Source organism: Myripristis murdjan, chromosome 21 (assembly GCF_902150065.1).
Source record: "Myripristis murdjan chromosome 21, fMyrMur1.1, whole genome shotgun sequence".
Classification (NCBI taxonomy): Eukaryota; Metazoa; Chordata; class Actinopteri; order Holocentriformes; family Holocentridae; genus Myripristis; species Myripristis murdjan.
The window spans coordinates 7966015-7981159 of NC_044000.1; the positions used below are offsets into that span (position 1 = coordinate 7966015).

Sequence of the window (15145 nt, forward strand, 5' to 3'; positions counted from 1 at the left end):
GAGAAAAAGAAAAAGAAAAAAAAATAAAAACAAAAATCTTTTCAGTGTATGATTGATTGTTAAAAGTAGACACTACCAGTGTTTCCTGCATTGGCCGTCGAGAGCTAGAAACTTGCCCTAACAGCCAGAAAAAATGGAAATCTAATAAAATGTCGTCACTCGTTCTTATTGCTCAGCCTGGCCCTCAAAAATACCAACAACTATTGTAATAGAGTGCAACTGTATCAGAACTGGGCACAGGACCAAACCTGGACCTTAGGACAAAAATAAACCCACACACAAACACACGGTATTTACATTCATTCATTCATTTATTCATTCATTCATTCATTCATTCATTTTCCAGACCGCTTATCCATAAGGGTCACAAGGGTTGCTGGAGCCTATCCCGGCACTCACTGGGCAGAAGGTAGGGGAGACACCCTGGACAGGTCGCCGGTCCATCATAGGACAGACAGACACACATGCATATTCACACAAACATGCACACCTAGGGGCAATTTAGTATCCCCAATTAACCTGTCCTGCATGTCTTTGGTCTGTGGTAGGAAAATGGGGCCCCCGGCAGAAACCCACGCAGACACGGGGAGAACATGCAAACTCCACACAGAAAGGACCCTGGCCAGCTGGCTGGGAGTCGATCCCAGAACCTTTTTGCTGTGAGGCGACAGTGCTAACCACTGCACCATCATAACGCTCTTCACCCACCATGCCGCCCCATATAGGGAAAACTGCGTCACTGTTACCAAGTCTTCATGTGATGCTATAGGTTTAACAGATGGTATAATCCCATGGCAACCAAAGTGACAGATTGCTTGACAACTACCATTCTAACACTGCTTACTGTCTGCTTACACAGACACAATGACAAAGCAGGTGGGTGCTGGTATGCCTCCCTGGAATTCACTTTGCAACGCCACAGTGAGCTGAAACTGTCTGTCTCAAAGCATGATTTAAAAAAATAATAATAAAAAATAAAAAATAACCTGTCTTATAAGCGCAATTGTATAGCCTTGTACGATTATGATTTCTCCTTGGAATCACAAGGCAATCAGAAAAAGGGGGTGTGCTGTGCTGCAGCCCATACAGCTGCTAGTTTTTTGCTCATTTGGGAGTGTATGGCATTCTCTCTGAATGGTAATTATGAAGGGAACAAAAGGGGCATTTAGAGACAAAGGCGGGTTTAGAGTGAATGGGCCGGCTCCCATGTGCAGCGAGTGTTCTGACTCCAAGTGCTGTTTAAAGAGAGACGATATGAGGTAATTATGCAGGGGAACTGGAGTGGAGGGGTGGGGGTAACAAGGGAGGCTGAGGAGGACAGAGAGGGAGATAGGTTGGGGCTGGCTCGGAGTCTATGGAGAGTGGGACCAGATAGCACCATCTGCATTCTGCACGGGCACTGTCCGTCTGGCTCGCTTGCTGTCACTAGAAGCTGGCGCCAAGACTGATAGTATGCAACAGAAATGTATTCAGACATATAATCAGCCAGACTGGGCTTCATGCACACACACACACATACACTGGGATGTAAATTTCACTAAACATCAACTCCCACTGAACCCAGAATATGAATACAGAGCTACTGGAAATGGCATGCAGATGTCAGCCAAACTGTCTCACAAGGCTAATGCCCAAAATCCTGTGTGAACAACGTGTCATGCACTTCGAAAGCATATGCCAAATACACAAAATATTCAGGAGACTTCCTTTTTTCAGCATGTACACTAGCAAGATGAATCCTGGTAAAAGCCATAATTCCTTACTAATAACGGTTATTAAATCTACACCAATCACAAAAGAAGAGATGCCAATAAAGAACATAAAATGACTTAGAGAATTATTTTTAAGCTTTGAGACAATGGATATATGATAAACTTTAAATTTCTCTGCTGTACCAACTAACATTTGTGCCAATGTTTAGCAGTAACAGAGGTTTGAACTCATCTGTTCTTAATGGACGATTTTTCAGTTAGAGAGAGCAGGATATGTATCAAATATAATATATATAACATATAAATATAACATTAGAAGTCTAGTTTTCTCCTGTGTTTTTCTGATCATTTTGGCAATTTTTTTTGTTATTTTATTCCCCAATGTTTTTTCTAATAGTTTGGCAATTTCTGCTAATTTGCTTATTTTCCCAGTTTTTCAAAGAAATCAGATGAATGTGCTCAATTTAAAGGGTTAAAAGCAAGAAAAAACCACATCCACATCTTCTCACAATGTTCATGGTTTGGTTAGTGTTTGTCCTCTGGCTTTTATTTTTTCCAGTCAAACAGCACCTGAACACAATAAAGTTTGGCAACTGACTGAAGCTCCAGATATCAGAGCTTCCCACCAGCACAAGAAGATGTGTTTCAATTTGATGCAGGCATTAAACTAAATTAGAAGACCCTGATAAAGTAACTGACAAAAGTAAACCCAGATGGGATGTTCCCTGCAACGGATTACTTCAAGCAGGTTTCATCTATGCAAGTTGATTTTCCTGCCATAATGAAATGGATGGAAAGGAATTGCCTTCTGGAAGGTAGAAAAACACAATCAAAGATTTAAAATAGTATAATCTCGAAAATTGTCAGGAGTAGTAATTTGAAAGAGTGCTTTTACACCTAATAGTCTGCTTCCTTGGTCGGATTCAGGCAGGAAGTTGTTAGACAGCAAATGGCATGCACTCATGCAGGCCCTCTATTGGACCTCTCTTTTATCTATTGGACAGAAATTTTATGAGCTAAACTCCCGTCTGCAGGCAACAGCGTAAGGAAACAACAGAGCAATGGCAGAACAATAGATCAACAATGCAAGGCAATGCTTTGATGTCCTTACCAAGTAAGAACAACTGTTCAGTATGAGGAATATGAGCAGCTGTTGAGATGGCATGTGGACAGTACAGGATTGCTTCTCATAATTCAGAGACATGCTGCACGGAGACTGTACTAAACTACTGTACCTCTCAGTAACTACACAGAGGGCAAGTGCAGTATGTCTTTAATGATTAGGTATGGATGCTGCATTTTTACATAAAGGCTGTATGCCTGTAAATTTTAGCTATAGACATGCTAAGTATACTATATACTGTAGTTCACATCCTATAGTTTAGGTGCGATTGCGTTGTTTGAATCAAACCTTACTATAGTACATTTGGAACCGGAGTCCCAAATTTTCAGGGGGACCATGGTGCGTTTGTTTAACCTCTATGAGAGTTTGAATGTATGTTCTTTCCTCTCCAAAAAAAAATCAAACTGTCAGAATAAATGCACCTTGGTCAGATTGCGATGGAGCGAACAGGATAGATGTGACAGTCCCCTAAGCGTACATGCGGCTGGGCAATATGTCGAGATTGTGATATAAGACTATATATTGTCTGGGATTTTGGATATTGTAATATCCTGACATGGCATAAGTGTTGATTTTTGCTAGTTTTAAAGGCTGCATTACTGTAAAGGGATGCAGTTTTCTGAACTATTGTAGCTGTTCTGTTATTTATTTTGGTCACCCACGCCAATTTACTTACATTAATTATATGACTGTTAATGGTAAGATTTGTCTGCAAATATCTTATGAAATTACTGTCAGTCACTGTTACAAAGTCAATCACAAGGTATAGTATCAATACATTGGATTAAAGATACAACAGATTTTGTCCTTATGGCCCAGCTCTGAGTATGGACGCTTTTACTGGCATTACATGTACATTAGTGTACAAAAGGGTCTTGCACCCCCATAACACACCCGCAAACACACACACACACACTCACACGCCCACCTCTCGGATCTTGTCGCGTTTTTCTTTGACATCGGGCTCAGGAGGCTCGCCATCGCTGACGCCCACCACTTGGGGCATGGGGACAGGGGGCAGGGGTTTGGGCCCTGTATCCTTTTTCTTCAGGTCCTCCACCACCTTGCTCTTCTCTGTCTGGATCTCAGCCTGCAGCTCCTCACGTGACTTCCGAAGCTTCTCCTTAGCCTCCTGCAGTGCCCGCTCGTGGTCTGCCCGGATCTTGTCCCGCAGGCTCTCCTCTTCCTCCCTGCAGGGCGCAGGCAATTATGAATGGAATTTGCATGGGCAACAAAAAAAGGCATTCTTGGCGACAGAAATGCCATCATGTTGGAGGTGACAGCAAAAGGAAAGACTGACACTACTATAACCTCTCCTTCCCTAATAAACACAGAAAACGCCTTATTAATGTGCAGTCAAGGTGTTACAACTTCAACTACTAGGGCTGCAACAAATGATTATTTTCAAAACTGATCAACCTGTAAGCTTTTGCAAATCTTTATTATAATCAATGATAATTAATTCAGCCCTATATGTTTCAGCCCTACCACAAAACAAGTGAAGAGGTACTACAATCTTTACTTTTGTTGTCAGTCCTCAGCACAGTGACAAGTCCCTCCAATTCCCTCAACAATCCTTGAAATGTGCCTATTACTTTTTAAACAATGAGGTAATAGCAACCACAGGAAATTCAATAAAACACAAACTAGACTATGATAATGAATAGCACTAAAAAACACTGCAAACCAATACGTCCAATCTTGCCCTTCTCACAAGAGCTTGAATGTATAATGTGGTTGCGCAGCAGCACTTAAAGTGAGAGTATGCTTTGCCCGCCCCCTAATTTAAGCCATATTGGAAATGACACAACCTCCTCACAGTCTCTACAGGGAAACTTGCCCTCCCCTTAACTGTGAAGTTACATCAGCTGCAGGAAATAGGACAGGTGTAGACGAGCACAATGAGAAAGTGAGCAGTGCCGGGACGACGAACACACATCATCTGCGGCTTCACACGGTGGTTAAGAGCCTGAGGGGTATTGACATAACTCCACCTCATGAGGATGTGGGTCAGTGATAAAAAACACACAGTGGAAAATTGAAAAAGAGGTTGTGGGTGACAAGGACATTGTGCTATTGTTTTGCAGTCACTGAAAGAACAAAAAATATAATCTTGATTCTTGTTGGACTGTCATGTGGGTTTATAAAAATACAATTAGGGCCAAATGACACAGAATGTCAGCTGTACTTCAGTGAGGTGACTGACAGCCTGGTGTCAGGGCAGGAAGCCGCTTTCGAGGACAGAACATTACATGTCTGCTGACGCTGTTTGTGTTTTTGTGTGTGTTACGGTTGACCAATGGCGTGCATCCAACCAATCATAATGACATGTACAGCTGATCTCCAAATGTATTCATCTCACTCGTGCGATGTGCTGAGTATGGGGGGTGATGACCATAATGTAAACGTAGCTTGTAATAAAGAGGGTTTTTACATTTTAAATTATGGTTTCCATCCTCCCAAGGAAAAGGAAAGGAAAAACACTGATGATTAAGGATGAGGTGGCAGTGCTTTCCCCGTAGAAAACAGTATTAGAACAAGACACTCAAATGGGGGAAAAGTAGCACACCATGACGAACGCTCTGGGAAATGTCACCTGTGCTTAGGCTTGAAATAAATTTTAAGTAAGCATAATTCTTGTCCCTGTGTCTGCTTCCCCCATTTCAGTGTCCTGCACTTAGGTACATATTAAACTAGAAAAAAGCACCCAGTAGAGCGCATACTCCCGCCAACACTATGCAATTGTCAATACATGCCAGTTCCACATGTTGGATATTCACCAAAAGTTAATCACACCCTGCCATAAATGGTTGCCCAATTAAAGCAAAAGTCATAGCCTCAAGTATTTTGGTCAATACTGAAATCACAATTATTCAACACAATTACTCACTGACTTTGGACACCTAATGCATTTATTAAACTAAAAAAAAAAAAAAAAAAAAAAACATGGCCTGGCTGAGAGTGAGTTTGGGCTTTTAGGGAGGCGCAAACATCCACAGCAGCAAAGGAAAGGGGTGCAGTGAATTTACAACACAAGACAAAACAAGAGCATCATTGCCAAATGGAACGCTGCACAGAAGCCAAAATCATTGTGTTTGGTTGTGAGTGTCTGTCGCAGCGAATCTCCTAAACTACTGGGCCTATCAGCCTAAAATTTTTGTGTACAATTATGAATCTATGATTAGGAATCTCTTGTGGTCATGGTAATACAGGAAAAAAATGTCTTTCAAAGGTTAGGGAAAAACATTTGTTCTCGTAAGTTCCACTCTAGCTCTTTTAATGTCTAGCTCGCTCAACCATCAGCGGTAGAATAGTCTAGAAAAGGAGAGATATGAAATCTGCACTGCACTGAGTGTACTCTTCTAGTTCAAAATAAAATTCAATTAATCACCCAGCCCTCCTTCAAAACCCCTCCTTTGACCAATCAGTGTGAAAAGCTAATTTGTGCTTCCTTGCCACATGTCTCAACCTTTTGACAAAGTTTCATGATGTTGACAAGAATCCTTTTCGAAAGTCACATGCACTTTATGTGAGGCCATGATCCACTTTGACCAATCAGTGTGAAAAATTAATCAGTTCTTGCCCATGATTACCCTTTTTCAGCAAGTTGCATGCAAATCCGTTTGAAACTTTTTGAGATATCCTGCTAGCAAACAAACAGATGGAGTGAGGCAAAAACATAAGGCCCATCCAAGGAGGTAAATACAAAAATCTGATATGTTTTGGAGGTAGAAACAAAACAAAAAAAGAATAGTATAATTTCCACTGGTGATGGATTTAGCTCATCACCAAGTGCTGATGTATTCATCCAGTTGCTCAACCCTGGTAGGAATTACTTAGCTGTCAGTTTCCTGTTATCTGTACTGTCAAACTTCAAAGTGTGTTTCTGTGTTGAGATAACTTCAGTTGTCAGTCATAAAACCAGTGTACTGAGAAACGAGAAACTTCAAAATGTGTTTGCTCCAGCTGCAGCTCAAGCAACAGTAAAACTGAAAATTAAGTGTTAGCTTAGAGTGTCTGAGTGTCAGAGATTTTGAAAATAACTGTGTGTTATCTCTGCAAACATGTGTGTTTTGTGTTGAAGTGACCTTCCATGTGATGTGACCTGGGCAGTGTGGGAGGGAGCTGAAGGCCTGCAGCGATGCATGTGGACTCAGCTGTTGGCCTCCTCAGAACTACACGGCTCTACTTCTCCAGGGATACAATACCAAGGATGTGGAGTGTGTGTGCGTGTGTGTGCGTGTGAGTGTGTGTGTGTGTGTGTGCATGCACACATGGTTCAGAGACAAGGCTGCAAAAGTAAGACACAAATTAATCATGATTTTCTGTCTTGAACGCTGTGCTTTGAGGAACAAAACTGTTTTAATTTTACAGCACTTCATTCAATTTGTATTATCTTGGTTACTTTTAACTGCAGTGGACCTTTAAATTGAATTGAACTGACTGAAATGACATTGTAGGCATTTATCTGACATTCTTATCCAAGGCGACTTAGACTGTGTGCAAAAATAAATGTTTCAATATTATCAAATTATACAAACTTTTAATAGTGAGAACAAAGTTGTGATGTACTGTATAGTTATACGCAAAGAACTGTGCAGCCTTGGGGACGGCCCAATGGCTCACCATGTACAGCAAACACCAGATAATACTAAGGCTAAGCCGCAGCAGACTGGGTTTGAATCTGGCCCAGGCCGTTTGTGCCGTGTCATCCCACCTCTCTGCTCTGTCTTTCCTGTCTCTGTCCACTGTGACTCTCCAATAAAACAGAAATGCCCAAAAAATAATCTTAAAATGTATCACAGATTTATTATAGCATTTCCTCTGTTCCTGTTTTATTAAGTGATTTACTACAGGCTCAAGTTTACAGTTGTTTTTGTTGTTGTTGTTTAACTCTTTATGTTCTATTTTACTGTGTAACATTTGTTTGTATAAGAGACTGTTAGAGGAATAAAAGAGAGATTGTTCTTCGTCAGTTTGCGAAGGGCAATTTTGAAACATTAAAAATGGTGGTTCGCCATCATAGGATACTGGCAGCCAATCACACTTTCAGAGTTTGCATAGTCATACAACTCTAATATTTACAGCAGATCTAACTGACAAAAACCAAGACATGGCTACGCTGAAATAACACAGAACCACATACCTTCTTAAGGCACTCTATTGCCAGACTATGTGCATAGGATGACTGTTTCCAGTTACCATAGCAATGTGAATAGTGCATGCATACAAGCCTCAGTGTTAAAAGATTGTTTTTCTGTGGGATTAAAGACATTCAGAAAAAAATGACTCAGTATTGCATACAAATTGATTGTGTCCCCAAATATTGAAACCAAATGATGAATGAATACATACACCAATACACTAGATATAAGGCAGCACCCCATTTCAAACAGGAAGGGCTTTTGTTGTTTGCTATAGGCCTACTACTTGCCCGGGGATGTTTAAACAACAGTGCCAAGTGTGCCATCTCTATATAACTCTATCCATCTCTGTTTGTATGAAAAGTGCTACTGATTGAGAAGAACAACATCTGAACTCAGGTGACGCCAAGGCCCAGTCCTGTTCCAAGAGAGCTGGGAGGTGATGTGCTGTGAGTGAAAGTGTCACCTGAACCACCTGCAAGTAATAACTCTAAAACACAAGGGTTTATGGGCAACATATTCAGCTATTTCCTCATGTCCACCAGAGATGTTAAAGTTCCAGCAAGGGCAGAAAAATCTGTCATACTTACAGGGACTGTTTTGACTCCCCCTGATGCCAAAATCTCTAACCTGGCAGGATGACAGATTACCAATTCTGTCCAATAAACAAGCTGCTCATCTGTCCTTTTCACTTCTGTTTACAAGCCCTGCTTCACTTGTGGCTGAGCAGAGTGGCATGAACCCAATACATAAAAATAAAAACAAAAAAACATTTCCCACTTGTTAGAGAAACAGACTGTAGGTGTGGTGGCACCCCTGGGGGGTATTCCATCAACAGCACCAATAAAATCTGCTCTCGATTGAAAAAGCCCAGTTGTAATTAACGTCAACTTTCACTTGAGGCCCAAGTCGTCTATGAACACAATCTAGCTGTGTCTTGTTAACGTGAACTCAAACCAGGCTTGAACAATCTTGTGTGATCAAAGGACAGAGGCCAATAGAGGGAGGGGTTTTATGTGGTCTATAGCTCATTCACATTACAAGCAATAAGAAAATAAATATATGTCCAGCAGGGGGCTCTTACCCCCCATTACCAACCCTCTAAAATTAGACGTAATCACACTGATAAACTTGAATAGAGATAAGAAACCAAGCCGGCATGCTGAAAGAAAATATTTTCTTCTGTATCTTCACAGTGGGATGAGAGAACTGAATTCTTAATGCCAGAAAAATTAAGAAAGATCCACATAACTTTTCAAACAGGACACTTAAGACTGAGTCCAACTCTCATTAAACAGCACGCAAAATGAAAAGGTCGAGGAGCATTATACAGGCCAATTATCTAATTATATAAAAATTGTTTTACTTAGTAATCAATAAATTTATTGTTTTGTGTGATTAAAACATTTATCATTCAAGCAACAAATAGGGTATTTCCTTTAAAATGTTCAAATGGGGAATTAATTGAAATCCAAATGAAGACAGCAAATTGGTATGACATGATTTTAACTTATTTGTTCTTTGGAATTAAAGTAAAAATTTACATTACTAATTGCAAGTATTTGCTAATGTTCTGCTTATTTTTTTGCTAATATGCTAGTCGCAAGTTTTGAAAGAAATCAAGAAAATTTGCTCAGTTTTGAACAGGTTAATTCAGACATTGCTACAACACAAAAATAGTAAAACGTATATGGGGGGTACTGGGCTTAGGATAATGAGTCAACATGGGGGTCCAGGACCAAAAAAAGATTGAAAATCACTTTTCTATGTGGCCATTTGATCTCTCTACAATCTATGCTTTATATTTCTGTCAAGAGTTTAGCAGTAACTTGAGGCTTGAGTCAGCCTATGTAAGAGCAGATGTCTTGACACAAACTGAAGGTCTGGATGTCAACACACAACCTGAGCCAACAGCAGAGACAGAGGAAGAGGAAGCATTTCCAGATCTGCGAGGCCACTCGAAACAGCAACCGAGAACGAGGGGATGCTTCTTTTTGTGTGCAACTCAGAGCATCCAAGCTTGTGTCTCCAAAAGTGACTGTGAGACTGTGTGTGAGAGACAAAGCCTTTGTAGAAATGAGAAAACAACTGAGACAACTGAAAATAGCAAAAGTAAAGCCAAACACAGAGCAGGGGGCAGGGACAGTAGAGAGACACTGAGAAAGACAGTGAGAAAGACAACAGGAGAACTAAAAACTACACAGAAATTGTGGGTGAGAAAAGCGAGAAAACAATGAGATGGGAGGAGAAAGAAAGAGCAGAGATAATGCGGGGAGAAGAGCGAGAAAAGACAATGTCAGATGAAGAAACAATGTGAAAAGAGCAAGGAAAGAATACAGATGAGAAAGCGATGAGATGAAGAATGTGACAGAAAGCGGATAAGAAAGAGAAATGAACACACGGAATAAACAGGAAAAGAGAGACATTTTATACTAATTATGCTTCATTCAACACATTGTGCGTATATTTTATAATTCTATCATGGGGCTGAATAAGGAGCCGGCGGAGACCAAAATAAACAGCTTCCGAGTTATGCAACATCACCCTGGAAACAACTCATAAATATTCATATTGCAACTCGGCATGCCTCTGTCCACAGACCTTAATTGATAGGAAATGTATTTTTCCAGCACTAAGATGGACTTTACTACGCGTCTGATGAGGTTTTTTGTGTGCGTGTCAGCATGTGGGAAAGTGTGTGTGCGTGCATGGAATACATTTGCCTCTATGTGATGACTGCGTGTACTAAGCATGCTTTGTGTGATTGGTTTTGTGTGTGCAAATCGAGGAGTCATGCGTCGTCTGTATGCTCTGTGCGAGAGTGAGCGCGCCCTCAGCGGCGACATGCATTTAAATGTGATATTTATGTGTTATTTAGAGGGTGCCGATGTTGGATGACTGGCTAATGCCTTCATGAGTGTTTGTGTGTGTGTTTGAGAGGCAAGGCAGCGTGAAATGAGAAGGAATGAGGTTCAGCTGACACCATCAGCTGTAATGGGCGCTGATGTGGCTCCCTGTGTGTGTGTGTGTGTGTGTGTGTGTGTGTGTGTGTGTGTGTGTGTAGAAGGTCAGGATGTTGTCACAGAAACAAAAACAGCGTCATACAAATTACACAAATGTGGTGGTCGCATTACCAGCAACTCCGGTTGAAAATGGATTCTCATCCAAACCTGCATTAGCGATCCATCCGTGCCCTCTCTGTCTACGCACCCCCACCCTTTATCTTATTCTCATGTCACTCTTCTTCTCTTCCTCCGAGCCATTATCAGAGTCACTCTAGCATTGCCGGCAATTCCCTTTGAGTCTCATATAATGTCAAACATGCAATTAAGAGCACGTCAACAACTGTCTGACTCAATTACCCTGACAAAGACGTGAACAGGCCGAAGCAATCAAGCACCCGGGCGACCACGATATGTCTCGCCTATCCTTTCCTTTCCGTTTCTTTCTCTGTCCTCCCATTCCAAATCAGACTGAAGTGAACGAAGGGGTGTGCCGCCTCTCTGATTCACTGTTCCAGTCATGTCTGGCCTCCAGTAATCACTTCCTCATTCTATTAGCCCTCCTGCCTGCCGCTGGAATCTCATCTTTGGAAGCGCTGTGAAAGCTGCAGTTCAGTGAAGGCCAGTCCCTTCCATGGCAACGGGAAGGAAGAGGCGGTTGCCCAGCAGTGCATCCAAGGCTGGGTGTAGTGATTAAAATACAAATATATATATATATATATATATATATATATATACACACACACACACACACACACACACACACACACACACATATACATATATACAAATATATGTGTGTGTGTGTGTGTTCATATACATATATATATGAACATATATGAACATATATGAACATACATATATACAGGGTTTTCCCTGCCTTATAATTTCTTAGGTGCACCGCCTAGACGTTTTCAACCAACCGCCTAGATCAAATGAACGAGGAAAGGGGGAAAAACGCACATCGATATATTCAATCTGCGGCTCCTTTAGGAATCTGTTGTTGATGCTAGCTTGGATTGTCCGGAGGGAGTTAGGCGGGCACTGGGCCTTACGTCATGAAATACTGACAACGGAATTAACCAATCACTGCAGCGAATAGTTTCTGCTTGAACGCTGAGGATGGCTTTCAGCCGCAACACATCCGCTGTAGGCTAGGCGGTGGTGGAATGTATGAATCGCCTAGCGCGAAAAACACTAGCGCTCGCAAATACCAGTGATCCATTGGCCATTTGGGTGACTTGTGTGAAGCGTGCAGATTAGCCAAATAAAACAGAATCTATTTTTAACGCGGAATTTGGCATAACAGCTGCACCGGCACCGCACGAGCCAGAGGGCAGAGAAACTCTCCAGCTACAGCAGCGCACTGACATAGATTGTGTAACAAAGTGAAGAGTTGCCACTCCGTTATATTTTCACTGGCTAACAGCAGCACACTGGCTTAGCTTGTCTATTCAAAGAAGAGGTATCACTTCTGATTTTTTTTTTTTTTTTTTTTTTTAACAATCTGTGATTGACTCAACCTCAAGTTTAAGTTTAAAGTTAATATGGTATAACAGGATTACATTTAATTTGGGTTTAGAATAAAAACTAAACTGAAGTTTAGGGAGAGGTTTAAATTGAACTTTTCTTCATTTTGAACTGGCTTTAATGTTTGGTGCAAAAGAATTTAATTGTAAACCATAATTTCATTGGGTTCAAGAATTAATTCTTTTTGGTGCAACCAAGCTTAAGAGAGGTTTTTTGATGTGGTGGAAACACTGAAGACTCTGGGGCAAATAACTGTGCGGGCTGGATGCCATGTAGCCATGGTAACACATGGAGACACATGCAAGTCAAGTCTTAATTACTTAATGATCCAATTAAGCACAGGAAGAAAAGACTGGATTATCTGATACTGGACAGTTTATCAATGCAGCAATACTTTGACTACAGGAGGATATTAAAACATGACAGCTGTGGAGGATGTTTTGTTCTTTTCTTTTTTTTTTTTTTTTTTTTTTGAGTCATAAAGTACTCCGTCCTTTTAGACATGGCCTGAGTCATCTCACACACTGCTGGATTAAGATATTTTGAGCACATCTGTTTTTACCTGGGTCATAGACAGGTTACGTATAGGCTCTATAAATAAATAATGCCACTGTGCAGGTGATTTCGTGTCTATTTAACCCTCAGGCACCCAGGAGCCCAGGCATGGGGTCAGTTTTTGGGAAGAAAAAATAATCTTGGTAAAATATAGATAGATAGATAGATAGATAGATAGATAGATAGATAGATAGATAGATAGATAGATAGATAGATAGATAGATAGATAGATAGATAGATAGATAGATAAGTGAACAATAATGTAACTTCCTTCCTACTGCAGTGACCATGATGTGATTTGGTTTGCTGTTCTATGACCAAAGTGATATCCAACACCTGCCTTCAATCAGCTCATCACCTCTCCAGTATATCAGCCCGATCATTACCTCAGCTGGAGTGGCAAGCAAACCTCCCCAGTCAAGTGAATCTGGAAAACTACTCCTTTTGTTGTTTTCTAGCTTGTTATTTTTGTCTTTCTCCTTTCCTCAGCTTTGTTGTTCTTGTGTGTAAGTGCGTAAGTTCATTGAGGGAAACAAAAAACAGAGTCAAATTCCTTGGATGGTGTTCACATTTTTGGCCGATAAAGCAGATTCTGATTGAACACCAAGTTTGACATTTGTGTGAAATTTTGTCATAATTAGCATATGAATTCTAAAATTAAGGCCAAAAAATGTGTTTTGTGAGGTCACAATGACCTTGATCTTTGACCTCTGAGAACCAAAATAAAATCACTTCATCCTTGAGTCAAAGTGAAGATTTGTGCCAAAGTTGAAGAAACTCCCTCAAGGCACTCCTGAGATATCGTGTAAATCATCGTAAACATAATGCCTCTAGTCACAGCTGTCACTGGCGTGGAGGCTTCAAAATGCTTTGTTTTTGTTGCGTGTGTGTGTGTGTGTGTTTTGGGGTTGTTGTTGTTGTTTTTTTTTTTTTGTTAACCGAACAAAAGGTAAGAAAAACATGCATTTTTTATATACTATGGGGTTTAGGTTTTCAAGAATCTTCACTTTCCAACAAACCCTGTGTCTGCAGTGGCCAAAGCAGAGTAATTTTTTACAAATATTTCTGAAAAGAGAATGTTCTGTATGTTTAGAGAATAAAGTACAACTAAAAAAAAAACCTTCCCATGAGCTCATGGGTTTCAGAGGGTTACGTAAATATGGGGAGAGAAACCAAGAGAGAATGAACAGAAATACCACTAACAAATATACTCAAGACAGGGGCAAACAATTTTGTCTTAATGCTGGAGCTATCGCCAGCTGAACCTGCAAGCTGCATCTGGGCTGCAGGGGGCCGATCGAAACCCTCTCAGCCGGAGCACCGTCGTCTCTTAGCCTTCCTGCCACCTTGAGCCACTGTGACTCACTTTACACAGCAAGCAGACAGAGCTTCACACTGAAACTGTTATTCACTGCAGCCATTATTAACCTCTGGTCAGGGTTTCTTGCTCTCTGGGGCTTGAGTGCAGACAATGAAGTGACTGGAATAAAGATGGAGAAAAAGGTGTTTTATTGTTTTTTTCTGATCTATAAGTAAACTGAGCGGCGAATCCACTAACCATGAGCATTTAGGTTTCACTTTTGCATTGACATGGCAGGCCAAATGACCACAGTAGCTGGTTCAAATGCATCTGCCAATTCACTGCTTCATCAGCCAACTGCATTAAATTTTCACATGTGAGGTATTTGGCTGGTGCCGTTTCCCAAACCAACTTACAGGCAGTGTGAGAGTAAAATAAGCTCCAAGACCTAGACCACCAGTGACACAAGCAGTAATAAAGAGTTGTCAAGGATTGGTAAAATACTCAACTCTAAACAAATGAACAAAAGAGCTGCTGAGATGGAAGGGATTTGCTTTTGGAATAAAGCATTTCCAAATTATAGCTGGTTAACTGCCAAAGTGGCTGGTAGGAGACAGATTCAGCAGCAGTTTCTCTGCTTTGGTACTGTGAGCGATGAATACAGCCATAATAACCTGCAGAGTCATATGGAATGTGAATGCAAGCAGCTGACAATATCGTGCATACACAGAATGCTACTACTTCAATCCTGTCTTTCTTTCCATCATCATCACAGTTTG

General features: G+C 40.9%; 1 protein-coding gene across 5 annotated transcripts in view; it reads right to left on the bottom strand.

Moving 5' to 3' along the window:
* Window positions 1-15145, bottom strand: part of man1a2 (mannosidase, alpha, class 1A, member 2) — a 184953-nt gene that overhangs the window by 141259 nt on the left and 28549 nt on the right. For all 5 annotated transcript variants that reach the window (XM_030080339.1, XM_030080338.1, XM_030080337.1 and 2 more), the window contains one exon: window positions 3764-4025. In XM_030080339.1, coding sequence (XP_029936199.1) covers window positions 3764-4025 — 262 coding nt within the window. The remainder of the gene's footprint in view (window positions 1-3763; window positions 4026-15145) is intronic.